Source organism: Cebidichthys violaceus, unplaced genomic scaffold, assembly GCF_023349555.1.
Source record: "Cebidichthys violaceus isolate CVI_PGR_0920_01 unplaced genomic scaffold, fCebVio1.0.p SCAF_25, whole genome shotgun sequence".
Classification (NCBI taxonomy): domain Eukaryota; kingdom Metazoa; phylum Chordata; class Actinopteri; order Perciformes; family Stichaeidae; genus Cebidichthys; species Cebidichthys violaceus.
The window spans coordinates 681,667-694,324 of record NW_027176428.1 but is presented as its reverse complement, the minus strand read 5'-3'; the positions used below and the strand labels follow the sequence as shown (position 1 = coordinate 694,324).

Sequence of the window (12,658 nt, the reverse complement as noted above, 5' to 3'; positions counted from 1 at the left end):
ATGCCTTTTTATCTTTCTCCAGGTATCGCTACCCGACCATGGATGAGTTGGCTGAAATGCTGCCCTCCGTGATGACTCAGCTCAAGTCAGTGGCTCCCATGTTGACAGCCGATCAATGATAATGTGTTTGGATGAACTATTCATGTCCAGTCCCACGGTAACCAGTGCTTTCTCCGCAGGGTCAACAGTGTGATCGCCATCGGCGTGGGAGCGGGAGCGTACATCCTCAGCCGCTTTGCAGTGAGTCCCCGTCTGTACCAGAACGTCGACACTTTCAACCCCATTATTTCTTTCTAATCTTATCCCCCGACCTCTCTGCTTCGCCTGTAATAATTAAAGGTATTCAGGGCCACACAGCTTGTTACACTGAACATTTAAAGCCTCCGATCAGGCCCACACAGGGCTTCAGGTTCCTCCACAGTCTGCTGCATATGCTGCCGTTCCCCAAATGATGAATCACTTCGGTTATTCTCCTTTTCAGTTGCTTCCATCTCGTTTCCCGCACTCGGCTCAGTGGGGCTAAAATAAGCATGATGTGTGTACAGTAGAGCAGAAAGAGCTAGAAGTGACAGAGAAGAGCACTGGAAGATGAATAATAGAGAGAGAAGATGGTGGTCAGGGGTAAAAAAAAAAAAAGGAAGGTGTAGGGGTTAGCAGTCACATTCCCAGCCTCTCTATGGAGAGTCTGCTCTTGTTTGGAATTAATGAAGAAAATTGATTCTGAATTGCATTTTCTCTAACTAGTTTGGAACAAAATGAGTTTGCCCTTGATGGATTTATAGCAGCTGTTGCTGCATTGCATTTGCATCACATTGAAAGCAGCAGCCGCAGTATTCCCTCAACATTGGACGAGATGGATCTTAGATTTCCCTCGATGCCCTCTTTTCTGTCTTCAAGCAATTACAAAATTGCACCCCTTAATTTAAAAGCCCAGGACTCCAACTACATTGTTTCATATCTTCATTTAAAGGAACAGAAATGCTTTGCTTTTACCTCTTCAGAAAACACTGCAGTGGTTTTTTCCTATATCTGCAATGTCGAGGGAATACGCAGAAATCCTGAGCAAAACATTTCAAAACTTTTAATTGTGAAGATGGAGCTATTGATAGGCATGAATGCTTTAGTTCACTGGATCAGACTGAACCACTCTGCAGGTTTGAAGAGTGAAAACTGAAAGCATGCATAATGCTCGATAACACCCATGTCCACTAGTTGTCCATATGGAGTTGGAACTGACGTGTGTTTTTTCTCCTCTCAGCTGAACAACCCGACCCTGGTGGAGGGGCTGGTTCTGATCAACGTGGACCCGTGTGCTGAAGGCTGGATCGACTGGGCTGCTTCAAAGGTCAGTGTTGGCGCTGCAGCACAGAAAGTCCTCGGCACACTCTGCAACATACATGAAGCTGTTTCTTAAATAATTAACCGGCCATTTTTAGTTCAGTTTCCAGCCATTTGTCAGGCTGTTATTACTGAATGCCTTTTGTAGTTCAACCACTTTCCTGCTCATGCTTTTTACTATAACCAGACTATTTTAAGCTCACGGTTTTATGTTGAGTTTATTCCAGTCTATTCTATATGATGAGATTACTATTAATGGAATCATGGAGGCTGACACCAAGTCTTTAATACCAACGATATATTTGATAAATAGAATTATATTTATTTATATTATTTTGGTGAATAGAATACTGTTTTGAAGACATTTAAATTTTAAAAAGTCTGAGATTTGTAAGCGTTGATTAATGGCATTAAAACTACATTAGGCAGGGACTCTAATGTAGCTTCTAATCTCAATGACGGCTCTCCCTCTAAAGTTAATCAAAACTAAGCTTAAAAAATCAATCAAAATGTATTTGAAACTCAGGGTCCATATAAGACAAATGCTTAAAATGACATACAAGAACAATAGAAGTACATATAGGCCTAGCAATGCCTTACAAAGAGACTGGTAGCGTGTGCTACTAAACCTTATGTTGGTTAAAACCAAGATGATGACATTTCCAGAGTCATTAAGCTGAACAAATAAATTCATACATAAGATTTCTTTAAACAGTTTGAAAAGTATTGACTCCTGCAGCCACGAACATTTCACTGGCTCTACTACATCTCAGTCTCTTTATTAATATTTTCATGGCGTCATTATAAGCTACTTGCAGCTTCTTCTTTTTTTTGGTAGTTTGACCACAAGTGTGCAGTGTAGGGTGGTGTGAAATATGCTCTGAACAGAGACATCTGTACACTTCACCAAACATGCGTCAGAGAGTGTTTGCCTGTGCGTACATCCCACGACATTGCCTCGAAATATCATTATCATCGGTCATGTGTTCTGTTATAATATGACCAAGATATTTTATTTCATCACGGACGCCAAGATTGTTATCAGACAATTTGAAGTCAGGGAAGATTAGACATTTGTCCTCTCTGGTTCTACAGATCAAGAAAGCACTCTTACTGGCATTGTATTTGATGTCATGTCCACTCCATAGACAGTACATATAGTATGTGTATATATATATATATATATATATATATATATATATATATATATATATATACACAACTGTTTGATTTGGAGTAGAATAATCTGCTTATAAGTGCAGGACACAGTGGGGCACAATACTGATGCAGCATCTGTACACCATACAGATCAAAATCCCCACATTTCATCTGTTCTCTTGTTATTTGGCTCAACTAAGCCAAATTCATGAAAGACAATGATAGAGAAGACACATCCTTTGCTTCTTTTTTTTTTTTAAAGATTTTTCTTTAATGACGGTATGTGCCACAACAACTACTTGGTCTAAAACTTAAACATGACTTCTTTGTGTATTTGCGTCCTTTCTAAAAGTCAAAATCAAACATTGAAGCTGTCAACAGGTAAACACAGACATATTTAGTTCTATAGCCGTAACCATGAGGTTACTGCGTAAATAAAACAAAGTCCGCTCTCGTTTCTGTCTTAACTGGATGTGTCTTCCTCTCGTGTGCAGCTGTCTGGGTGGACCAGTAATTTGGTGGATATCATCATGTCTCACCACTTCAGCACTGTGAGTTCCTCCTGCAGTACATTACTCACCGTGTGCTCATTTTCTGTCATTTCTGTTTCTGCTAATAAGTAATAAGTGACCTTTTTTTATTGACAATGTGAGACAGAACCTCGGGAGGCTTTTCTTAATTTCCCTCGGTACCATTTACCTCGTCTCGCTCTTATAACAAGCATTTACTAATTATTCTATTTCTGTCCTCCTGGATATAGAGACTGGTAGATTGTGTCAGATTACAGACTCTGAGTTAATAACTGCAGTGCTGAAGCTAAGCCTACTGTGTATACTAATCCCACGGTTTGTCTGGATGACTGCAAATTGAAACACATTCACTACATGCTGCTTAACTGCCCTTTATGTAGGGTCTCCCTCTTATTTCATTTGAACTCATCTGTTTTTCTCTGCTCACCAGGACGAGCTGACGGATAACCAGGAGCTGATCCAGACCTACCGCCTCCACATCGCCCAAGACATCAACCAGGACAACCTGGCCCTCTTCTGCGGCTCCTACCAATAGTATGAAGCAATACATTAGTACACACTGTGCATGCATAGCTTTGTAAGCAACATATTCTTCTTGATCACATTTAAGGGTACAGTGGAGGCATTTAAATTATGCTTCCAGTATCAAAACTTGTAGTAAGATCTGAATATAGAAAGAAGCAATGCATCAAACACTACAAAGGACAAGGGTATAATAATAAATTCTGAGGCGCACAGACAATCCGGAGTCCTGCCAAGTCACCTTACATTTTAGCCGGAGCGCGTTGTTCCTGCTCCACCAACTAAATCCTAATTTGTCTCCCTGCACCAGCCGCCGGGACCTGGAGATCGAGAGGCCAATCGTAGGTCTGAACGAGGATACAGTTAACACACTAACGTAGGTTTTGAGGCTAAGAAGACTCTGATGAACATTTGTCTCTTGAGTGCACGGTTTTGAGAATATTTAAGCCTTGTGTGCTTTTTCCATCCAGCTGCCCTGCGTTGTTGGTGGTCGGCGACACATCCCCTGCTGTGGAGGCTGTGGTGAGTTGCACTCCGTCATCTCAGTAACCTAAGAATCTCTGGGAAGCGTCTGCAGTTATTTCTGAGCTCAACTGTAACTCTCTTGTTCGTGTTTCAGGTGGAGTGCAATTCCAGGTTAAATCCAAGCAAGACCACACTGCTAAAGGTGAGGCTTTTTGCATTTCTTGATGAATAAAATATATGATATTTCTTTTGACAAAGAAATTATTAATGAGACGGATCATTTTTTCCAGATGGCTGATTGTGGAGGCTTGCCCCAAGTTGTGCAGGTTTGTTTTTGAGCTTCTAGGTTTAGTCATTGAGCAGCTTCCTTTGTCTAAATGATCTTCTAACTTTGATCTCTTCGTCTGTTCACAGCCAGGGAAACTTGCAGAGGCCTTTAAGTACTTTGTTCAGGGAATGGGCTACAGTAAGTACACACGCTCACATGTATTTAGCTACTTCTGGTTTGTCAGTAAAAACATTTAAATATGAATTAATACCAGTTCAAACTAGCTGATGCTATATTGAATGTCCAAGAATTGTTTACAGGCTAAAACCTTTCGGGGTGACGTGTTTGTGGTCGAGGTTTGTCTCTGTTTTTCACAGAACTTCCTGTTGACGTGAATGCAATGACAACAGTAACTTGAACGAGGATTGTTTTCACTGCAGTCTCCCAATGAGCTGTTGCTAAACACCCCTGCTGGTGGGGGTTGGATTGTGGCCAGCAGTGCATGAAAAGACACAGTTCTTTGTCAGCCAGGTCACGGAGAGGCAGCCCGCGCGCCTCAGAGGACGCTAACGCCATTTCCTCTCTGCTCTTTGCAGTGTGTGGTCCCCACAACCCTCAGTAGGTGAGGTGTGAGTGCTTCTAGCATGGCTGAAATGACAGTGGCGCTCGACATATGCTGAACAGCATTTCACGTCCTGTGCTGAACAGCATTTCACGTCCTGTTCAGTTCGAAGTGGGCGTCAAAAAATACCCTTTGTTTGTTTGTTTTTTGCCTTGTGTGATTTTTTTTCTTTTCTATCCAGAACTGTTTAATGGTGCAGTCTCTTTCTAGAGAGGCTCAAAGTGCATACTTAAACAGGCCTCCAGGTCATTCATCTGCAAAGAAAAACAACACATTCCTGTCAGACCGCACTGACTTTCAGTGGATGGATGAAATCGTTGCTCTGGGCATACAGATGACGCCTGTCTCTGTCTCTGTCTCTGTCTCTCTCTCTCTCTCTCTCTCTGTGTGTGTGTGTGTGTGTGTGTGTGTGTGTGTGTGTGTGTGTGTGTGTGTGTGTGTGTGTGTGTGTGTGTGTGTGTGTGTGTGTGTGTGTGTGTGTGTGTGTGTGTGTGTGTGTGTGTGTGTGTGTGTGTTTCTGTAACGCTAATTCTCTTCTGCTCTCTACCGTTCCCAAACCCTTCACCGTGGGAGGCACCCCCGGGTGCAGCCAGTATGTCAGGGCCTCAGTGTTGCTTTAAAGGCCACCGAGTCCCCCTGTTGAGTAAATGCCACTGCAGGATTAAAACTGATTAAAAAGAGTGCTTTCACGCAGAGGAAGTGTGGAAAATAAATCTCAAACACCTCAGCATGTTTCTGAAAGCTGCTTTTCCCTCATTAACACTGTTGCCGCAGTGTGAAATACAAAAGAGAAACGGCCAAAGAGTAGAGGAAATTAAGACTTTTGCACACATGCTATGATTTCTTACCTGTTGTTGGTAGCAAACAGCTTCTTTTTTTTTGTTGTTTTCTGTCCTCAATGACCACAAGCTGCGACGGATTTTCAGCTTGAATCAGAAACGCACTGAGGTGGAATGAAGCGACGTTAGAGCTATCTTTTCAACATTTCTCTCCCTTTCTTCTTCTTTCTTCCTTCTCTAATCATTGCTTACAGTTCCCTACGTTCTTCTCAGTCACCTGAGCAACGATTCAGGTATCTGGTTTTTGAGCAGCAGTCAGACTAGAAAGCTTTGAACCCACTGGCCTCGTATGTACTGCACAGTGGATGAATGTCAATGTATGCAGAAATTCTCCACAGAGCACTGGCTCATTTTGGTATTTAACAGCAGCTCGGTGTGGTGGACACAGTCACAGTATTATGCACAGTGAGATCATTCTGCATACATTTATCTCCCTGTAGGAGTTCACCCTCTCCCGTTAGCATGGATTCTGTCCTCAGTGTCCTATTTTGCTGCATGACAAGCTTCCTCAGTCACTTCAGTTGGATTGCTGTGGTCTGCTGTTGCACTGCTTTCATGCTATTGTTCCATATTTTGTTTATTTTACTAGTCTTAGTTTTTGAGAATTGTTTGCATGGTGCGCACTTCTATTGTTGTTGTTGTTGTTGTTGTTGTTGTTGTTGTGTCCGAGTGTTCCCACTCTGCACCGAGTCTCCAGCGCCGTGTGAGTGGAATATTAATGCGCGTCTCTCTTTGTTTTTTTTTCCCCAGTGCCGTCAGTAGGAATGACTCGTCTGGCTCGCTCACGCACCGCCTCCTCCTCCAGCATCACCTCCATGGACAGCAGCCGCAGCCGCAACAACCTCAACAGCCTGCTGGAGGGCAACGTCACCGGGGGCTTGGACAACCAGGCCGGACCCCAGACCATGGAGGTCTCCTGCTAAGCTCCGCCCTCTGCACATTCCCATAGTAACTTATGTGCCCTCTCTTTCTCTCTCTCCCCCCCCCCCCCCCCCCTCTCTCTCTCTCTCTTACCACTCCTAAGCAACTCAACGCCAGGAGGATCTGTAATAAACTATTAGAAAAGATGTAATAAATATATTAACAGATGCATATTATTAAATATTGAATATTTAATACAGTGTCACCTTCTTACCAGAAACCATAACCGTGTTCAAATGTGTTGCGTATTCAAATGGTTAAACCATTATTATTGACTGTCCAACCCCTTCTATTTATTTTTTTCACACATTGTCTTTGATTTGAATGTCTTCACACACGCACTATAGAAATGCTCCATGTGTTCAAAATAACATTAATTGCAAGGTACAACACTTTCACTATTTTAGGTGGTCTCTCCTGTTGTGATCTCTAAACATTGATTTTGAGTCACTGTATCTTTTGTGTTTTTAATCCCAAACTTGCTGCAATGTGAGGCCGATTTAGCCACAAAGTATACAGAGGGATCACTGAACCTGCTGTATAACCTGATACATGGAAGAACCGTCGCAGACTGTAGCACAATGTCAGTAAAACTAAACTACAGCTGTGGTGAGAGCTGCTTTTTGAACAACGTGAAAGAGCATTCGGTGTAAAGTCACGTACCGGTGTGTCAACTCCTTCACTTCACACACATTCGTTTATTTTGTATTCTTTTTGTGTCTGAGCTCGTCTACTTTTCTTTCTGCTTTTGTGTTGGATGTTTTTGTTCAGTTGAAGAGATTATTCAGTGATTGTTTTAACAACCTGCAACAAGTGGGTTCTGAAGTGAAAAGTACGAGTCCCTTCACTGAGGGACCGTCTGCTGATTCAACTCATTTATATTACTACTGAATAAAGCTACAACATGACAGCATTTCTGGTGTTTTCATTTCTCAGTACATCGCCAATAGTTCTGCCTACCAAATGCACATAAAGAACAAGTAAATGCATTTGAATGACAGAGAAAGAAAGTACTGTGTGCCTCAGCGCTGCGAGTGCTTGTACTTTTCCTCTCCTGTTAGTGGAAAAGTGAGGTGACAGCAGTGAGTTAGTTTCCAACCACAGAGTTGACAACTTCTGTTGTCACGGATGGGGCTGTCTATATTTAGCACACATTTAAAAAAAAAAAAAAAAAAAAAAAAAGAAACAATGATCAACTGCACCACAAATGAGATGAGGAGATTGACTTCAAACTGAAAAGATGTACTGTCATAGGAATAAAGCGCTCAATATGATGTATTGCCCACTTCTGCTATCAGATATATGATTTCCCTTGTTGTGCAACATTAGAATTTGCCTCAATTGATTGCAAAGATAAATGAACCAAGCACACAGTTAGATAACGAGTTATTTGCAGTATTTGATAACCAATTCAGAAAACCATTTGAGAACGATAACCCCCCCACACTGGAATGGAATGATCAAACGTTCTTTCCATCTTTGGCCCCAGCATGCATTTCTCAGTGATTACAGCACACTGGCCTGTTCTGGTAAAGATTTTTACTTTTCCCATCCACAGTTGCGTTGTTCTTTTGACTCAAGAAACTCACAGTCCATCTGATTAAAGACGACTAGAGATCACAGAGAACATTTTTGCTGCTTTAAATTATCAGGACTGTGAGCGTGAACATCTGAAACAAGCTATTCAAATTATGCCTTGTAATTATAGATTATGGCTACACAGCTGTCACTGAACAAACTATTTTAAAATTCTATTTTGGATTTTTTTTGATGTAGTACAAAATCACCAGTCACACGGCTGCACTAGGACTGTTTATTGCAGTGTCAGTATGATGGATGAGCTTTATGATTGCTGATAAATCAGGACAGGAGTAGGCAGGCAGTGGAACCTTCGTTATGCTTCTGCAGTGGTTTAACTCTTATCTGATTTTTAGCATGACTGACAGTAACTGAATGTAATTGGAGCGCTGGACTGACGGAGAAAATGTGGTCACCGTTTTCCATTATCCAGACAGCGCAGTTCAGCTGCAACATCGAAAGGCAGATAAGATGTAGTGTAGGACCAGTTTAAAGCCTAAAAGAGACCAACTCTCTGTGTGAAATGATGTCACCGCTGAAAGCCATCACATTGCACCACAAGGTGCATGTACATGTACGTAGACATACAGTTCATTCCATAAACAAGTGATGCACTTTGAGTCCCACTTGAAAGACACTGTGCATCCTGAGAGATCAACACAAGCTGTTGTTCTGAGTCCGGATGTCAAGGTCCTTGAGCGTCACAGGAAGCTACAGCAGGGTGACATACATAAAGGCCTCGCAGGGGGCCTCGTCTCGTCAGTCAGCTGCAAAAACACAACCGCCTTCATGGGAACGGCGCAGAGGAGGGAACACAGTCACTCCGATTGATCCGCAGGCCCTAGTTGGAACCCTGAGCTCAGCCACATATATAACAGCGACTAATGTGTGTGTGTGTGTGTGTGTGTGTGTGTGTGTGTGTGTGTGTGTGTGTGTGTTAGTGTGTGCTGAAAGCAGACGCGCATCTTTCAGCGAAAAAGGATTTGAAATTTACCAGTTGATCTGAGGAGGATCTGACTCACTACGAACACTTTTAATACAGAAATTGAAGGAGGTACGTTACTTGCTTTGATGATGGTCTTTTGCTTAAAGGCAGTTTTCTTTATTTATTTTTTGAGTTGTTGCTCAATGACTTGACTTTTACCTCCAGAATATGATTGCCTGATCACTTGTGTTAAATTAAATAAATATAAATTAGAATAAACTGTATTTAGATTAGATTTAAGATGTTTTATTTTGACTTGCTGCTGCCATTATGAGTATGCACCATACGAATAAAATCCCATCTGTTCGTTTTATTAATCTATCGCTCATGTTAAATAGATTGTATTCCTTGTAAACATGCAGCAGGGACATTTAGTACAGGATATCAATGCCTCTTGTTGTGGTTGGGCACCTTCCTGTGTCATCTAGATTTTTGCTGCCAGGTTACAAAACAGTGTGAAGTACCTGCAAGCTGTTTCCCATGTGGCAGTCATAATTTCATAACTAGGAGGATGATTAAATTATGAATGTGAAAGTTGTTGAAGGCCTTTGACAACAGACATTTTCTAATTATGCTCCCCATCTCAACCTGTGTCTCTCTTTTTTTCAGCCACAGGTGCCATTTCAAGACAGAAGCCAGTGAACATGGGGACCTGCCCCATCCGATGCAGATCCAACCTGACAATCCTAGAAAATGAACCTGAAACTGGATCACCACGTAGGTTATACTGCAAAAACATTAACACACTAAATAAAACGAGCAAAAAATGTAACAAATTGATCTCCTTCTTTCTCTCTAAAGCCTCCCAGGAGAGTGTGCTCGTATCCCTCTGTGACTACCCGTCCTTAGAGTGTGCAGAGTTGACCATGTGCATTGGAGAACGACTCACCACCATATCAGAGTACGTGATGGAGCTCTTCATGTTTCACCCCATCGCCCTCGTTTTCACCTAAACAGATACAGTTAGTCATGATTGCCTTTTTTAATTTTATTTCAACAGCGATGGTGATTTTATGATGGTGAGATCCACAACCACGGGCCGTGAGAGCTACATTCCCACCAACTACACAGCCAGGCTGACACACAGGCAGGTCATAAGAAAGCCGTGAAAACGTGTGTTAAGACACCTGTGTCATCACAGTGTGTGTGTGTGTGTGTGTGTGTGTGTGTGTGTGTGTGTGTGTGTGTGTGTGTGTGTGTGAGAGAGAGAGAGAGAGAGACAGTAGAGAGATTGTACAGAAGTGAAATGAAAGGCCGGGAGTCCCCTGACAGGTGGGAGGAGTCTCTGTGTAGGTGACCGTTTCCTCAGTGGAGACGGAGGCTTGGAACAAGGCTGCTGTTCTCTCCGGTGACATGACATCAGCCTCTGCCTCCTGTAGTTTCAGTCCTCCTCCAGTGGGGAATGTGCTTTGTTACTGTTCCAGTGGATTTTCCAATCTTGAAAAACAAAACTTGAAAAATACTTGACAACACTTTCTCATTGTCCCGATGTGTCTTCTCTCTGTTCAGGTGGCTGTTCACAGGCATCAGCAGGAGCAAAGCAGTGGAGGTGCTCATGCAGCCTAATAACCACAGTGGAGCCTTCTTGATCCGAGAGTCAGAGACAAACAAAGGTAAGAGGAATGTTTTTATCATTTTTTTTTCCACTGTGGATTGCATAAGAAACATATTCAATCCAAACTCAACATTTAAGAATGAATAGCCGCGTCGTTTAACTGCTGCATCTGCTACTTTCATGTTCAGATTGTTACTCGCTGTCTGTCCTGAGGAGGGCCAACTCTTCATACCTGGACTGCGTCAAGCACTACCGCATCTCTCATCTCCAAAATGGCTGGGTCTACATATCACCGAGAGTCACCTTCCCCACCCTGCATCACCTGGTGGAATACTATTCAGGTTTGCACCAAGGATGCAAAATGCTGTTTTTTTCGCCTTGCCTGAACATACCAGAGACAGCTCTAGAAGAGTGATATTAAAATGTTGCCTCCTCTCACAGAGTTTGAACATGGATTGTGCTGTCGGCTGAGGGAACCTTGCTTCATCCAGGGTTTAGACGACGCTCCAGAGGCCAGGCCTATACCTACAACTGTCAGGAGGCCTACTATCAACTGGAAGGACATTAGCAGGTGTGCCAGACTCCCTTTAGCCTCGCTTCCACTGATGACTGCCACAAGATGTCACTCTATTACAGTAGAGCAGCAGCACCTGGTGGCGTACTGGTTGGAGAGCAATCATTAAATCTTTGTGCAGCTTATTATTTCCGTTGATTGTGGCTCAGTGCTGAGTAAACTGACTGAGAGGAGCGTGCACACAATGCCAGCAGATATGCCAACAGATAAGACTGTGGTTGTACTGGATGTCAGCCTGGTTCGATTGTGTGTAATGTGTGAGTGCAGAGCTGGCTGTTAAGCAATGGTGTTCAGTGAACCTACCTCAGAAAAATAAAGGCTACCACGATAGATAATGATTATTTGATAAAGTGCAAAACACCAGTTAAAAATAGTCCATCCATGTTGAGGACATTGTGACAAAAGTAAAATGCATTTTAATAACCGATACCATGATCACTTTACTCATCCAAGTCTTTGGAAATCCTCTTTCTGTCTCCTCCAGGTCAGCGATCTTCAGGAAGATAAGAACAGAGTCAGACAACTCTCTGGTGAGCGAGGGGCTGAGGGAGGCCATCTCCTCCTACCTCCAAATGACCGATGGCAACGATCACAGCTGGGACACTTGAGGAGAAGACAGTGGATCAGTCTGGGAGAACGAAGTCAGAAGGATATAGTGAAGAAGTCAGATACTGTCCTGTCTCATCTGCAGTTTGGGCAAGCCGTCGGAAGAGGTCATGTGTACGACCAATAGACTTTGCAGACCGCCCTGGATTAGCAGGAGGGCTGAGACACTACATGTATGTCAGCAAGAAGATTGTTTTTATAGTTACACAGGGGAGGTGTGAGCTGAACATTTACAGTCAATGAGATATTTCTTCTCATTTGATTTCAAAAGTTGAATATTTCTCTTAATTTATATTCCAATATATGTACATTGTTGTTGTTGTTTGAATGCAATATGAAATGTGTTAATTACTTGTGATATGATCATTGTCATGGTTATGTTATTGGAATCCAATAAATTATTTTAGCTACTTTATGTGTAATAAATGAGCAGCACATGCATATATAATCACCTATATAGATAGATAGATAGATAGATAGATAGATAGATAGATAGATAGATAGATAGATAGATAGATAGATAGATAGATATTTCCTTTATTAGTCTCACAAGGGGACATTTTTTTCCTACAGCAGCATTTATGGTACAGGTTAAACAATAAAAATAATATAAAAATAACAGATTATATATATAATAAATATAAAAATTAAATATAAAAATGAAAATGCACAATATATACAAACAAATAGAATAATA

At 42.1% G+C, this 12,658-nt stretch overlaps 2 protein-coding genes across 4 annotated transcripts in view; both read left to right on the top strand.

Annotated features, from left to right (window-relative positions):
• ndrg3a (ndrg family member 3a) overlaps positions 1-7,576 on the top strand; it is a 30,328-nt gene extending 22,752 nt beyond the window's left edge. For 2 of the 3 annotated variants that reach the window (XM_068720576.1, XM_068720578.1), the window contains 12 exons: positions 23-85; positions 180-240; positions 1,259-1,345; positions 2,991-3,047; positions 3,457-3,560; positions 3,859-3,924; positions 4,019-4,070; positions 4,168-4,215; positions 4,304-4,339; positions 4,428-4,479; positions 5,937-5,975; positions 6,493-7,576. In XM_068720576.1, the coding sequence (XP_068576677.1) occupies positions 23-85; positions 180-240; positions 1,259-1,345; positions 2,991-3,047; positions 3,457-3,560; positions 3,859-3,924; positions 4,019-4,070; positions 4,168-4,215; positions 4,304-4,339; positions 4,428-4,479; positions 5,937-5,975; positions 6,493-6,665 (838 nt within the window). In that variant the 3' untranslated portion in view covers positions 6,666-7,576. The remainder of the gene's footprint in view (positions 1-22; positions 86-179; positions 241-1,258; positions 1,346-2,990; positions 3,048-3,456; positions 3,561-3,858; positions 3,925-4,018; positions 4,071-4,167; positions 4,216-4,303; positions 4,340-4,427; positions 4,480-5,936; positions 5,976-6,492) is intronic. The other variant, XM_068720577.1, reaches the window with a different exon arrangement.
• Positions 7,577-8,994: 1,418 nt separating this feature from the next.
• Positions 8,995-12,371, top strand: sla2a (Src like adaptor 2a). Its single transcript, XM_068720579.1, has 8 exons — positions 8,995-9,295; positions 9,836-9,943; positions 10,028-10,127; positions 10,227-10,313; positions 10,736-10,839; positions 10,970-11,122; positions 11,223-11,352; positions 11,840-12,371. Exons 2-8 carry the CDS (start codon positions 9,871-9,873, stop codon positions 11,961-11,963), a joined length of 771 nt encoding a protein of 256 aa, XP_068576680.1. The 5' UTR covers positions 8,995-9,295; positions 9,836-9,870; the 3' UTR covers positions 11,964-12,371.
• Positions 12,372-12,658: the final 287 nt, after the last annotated feature.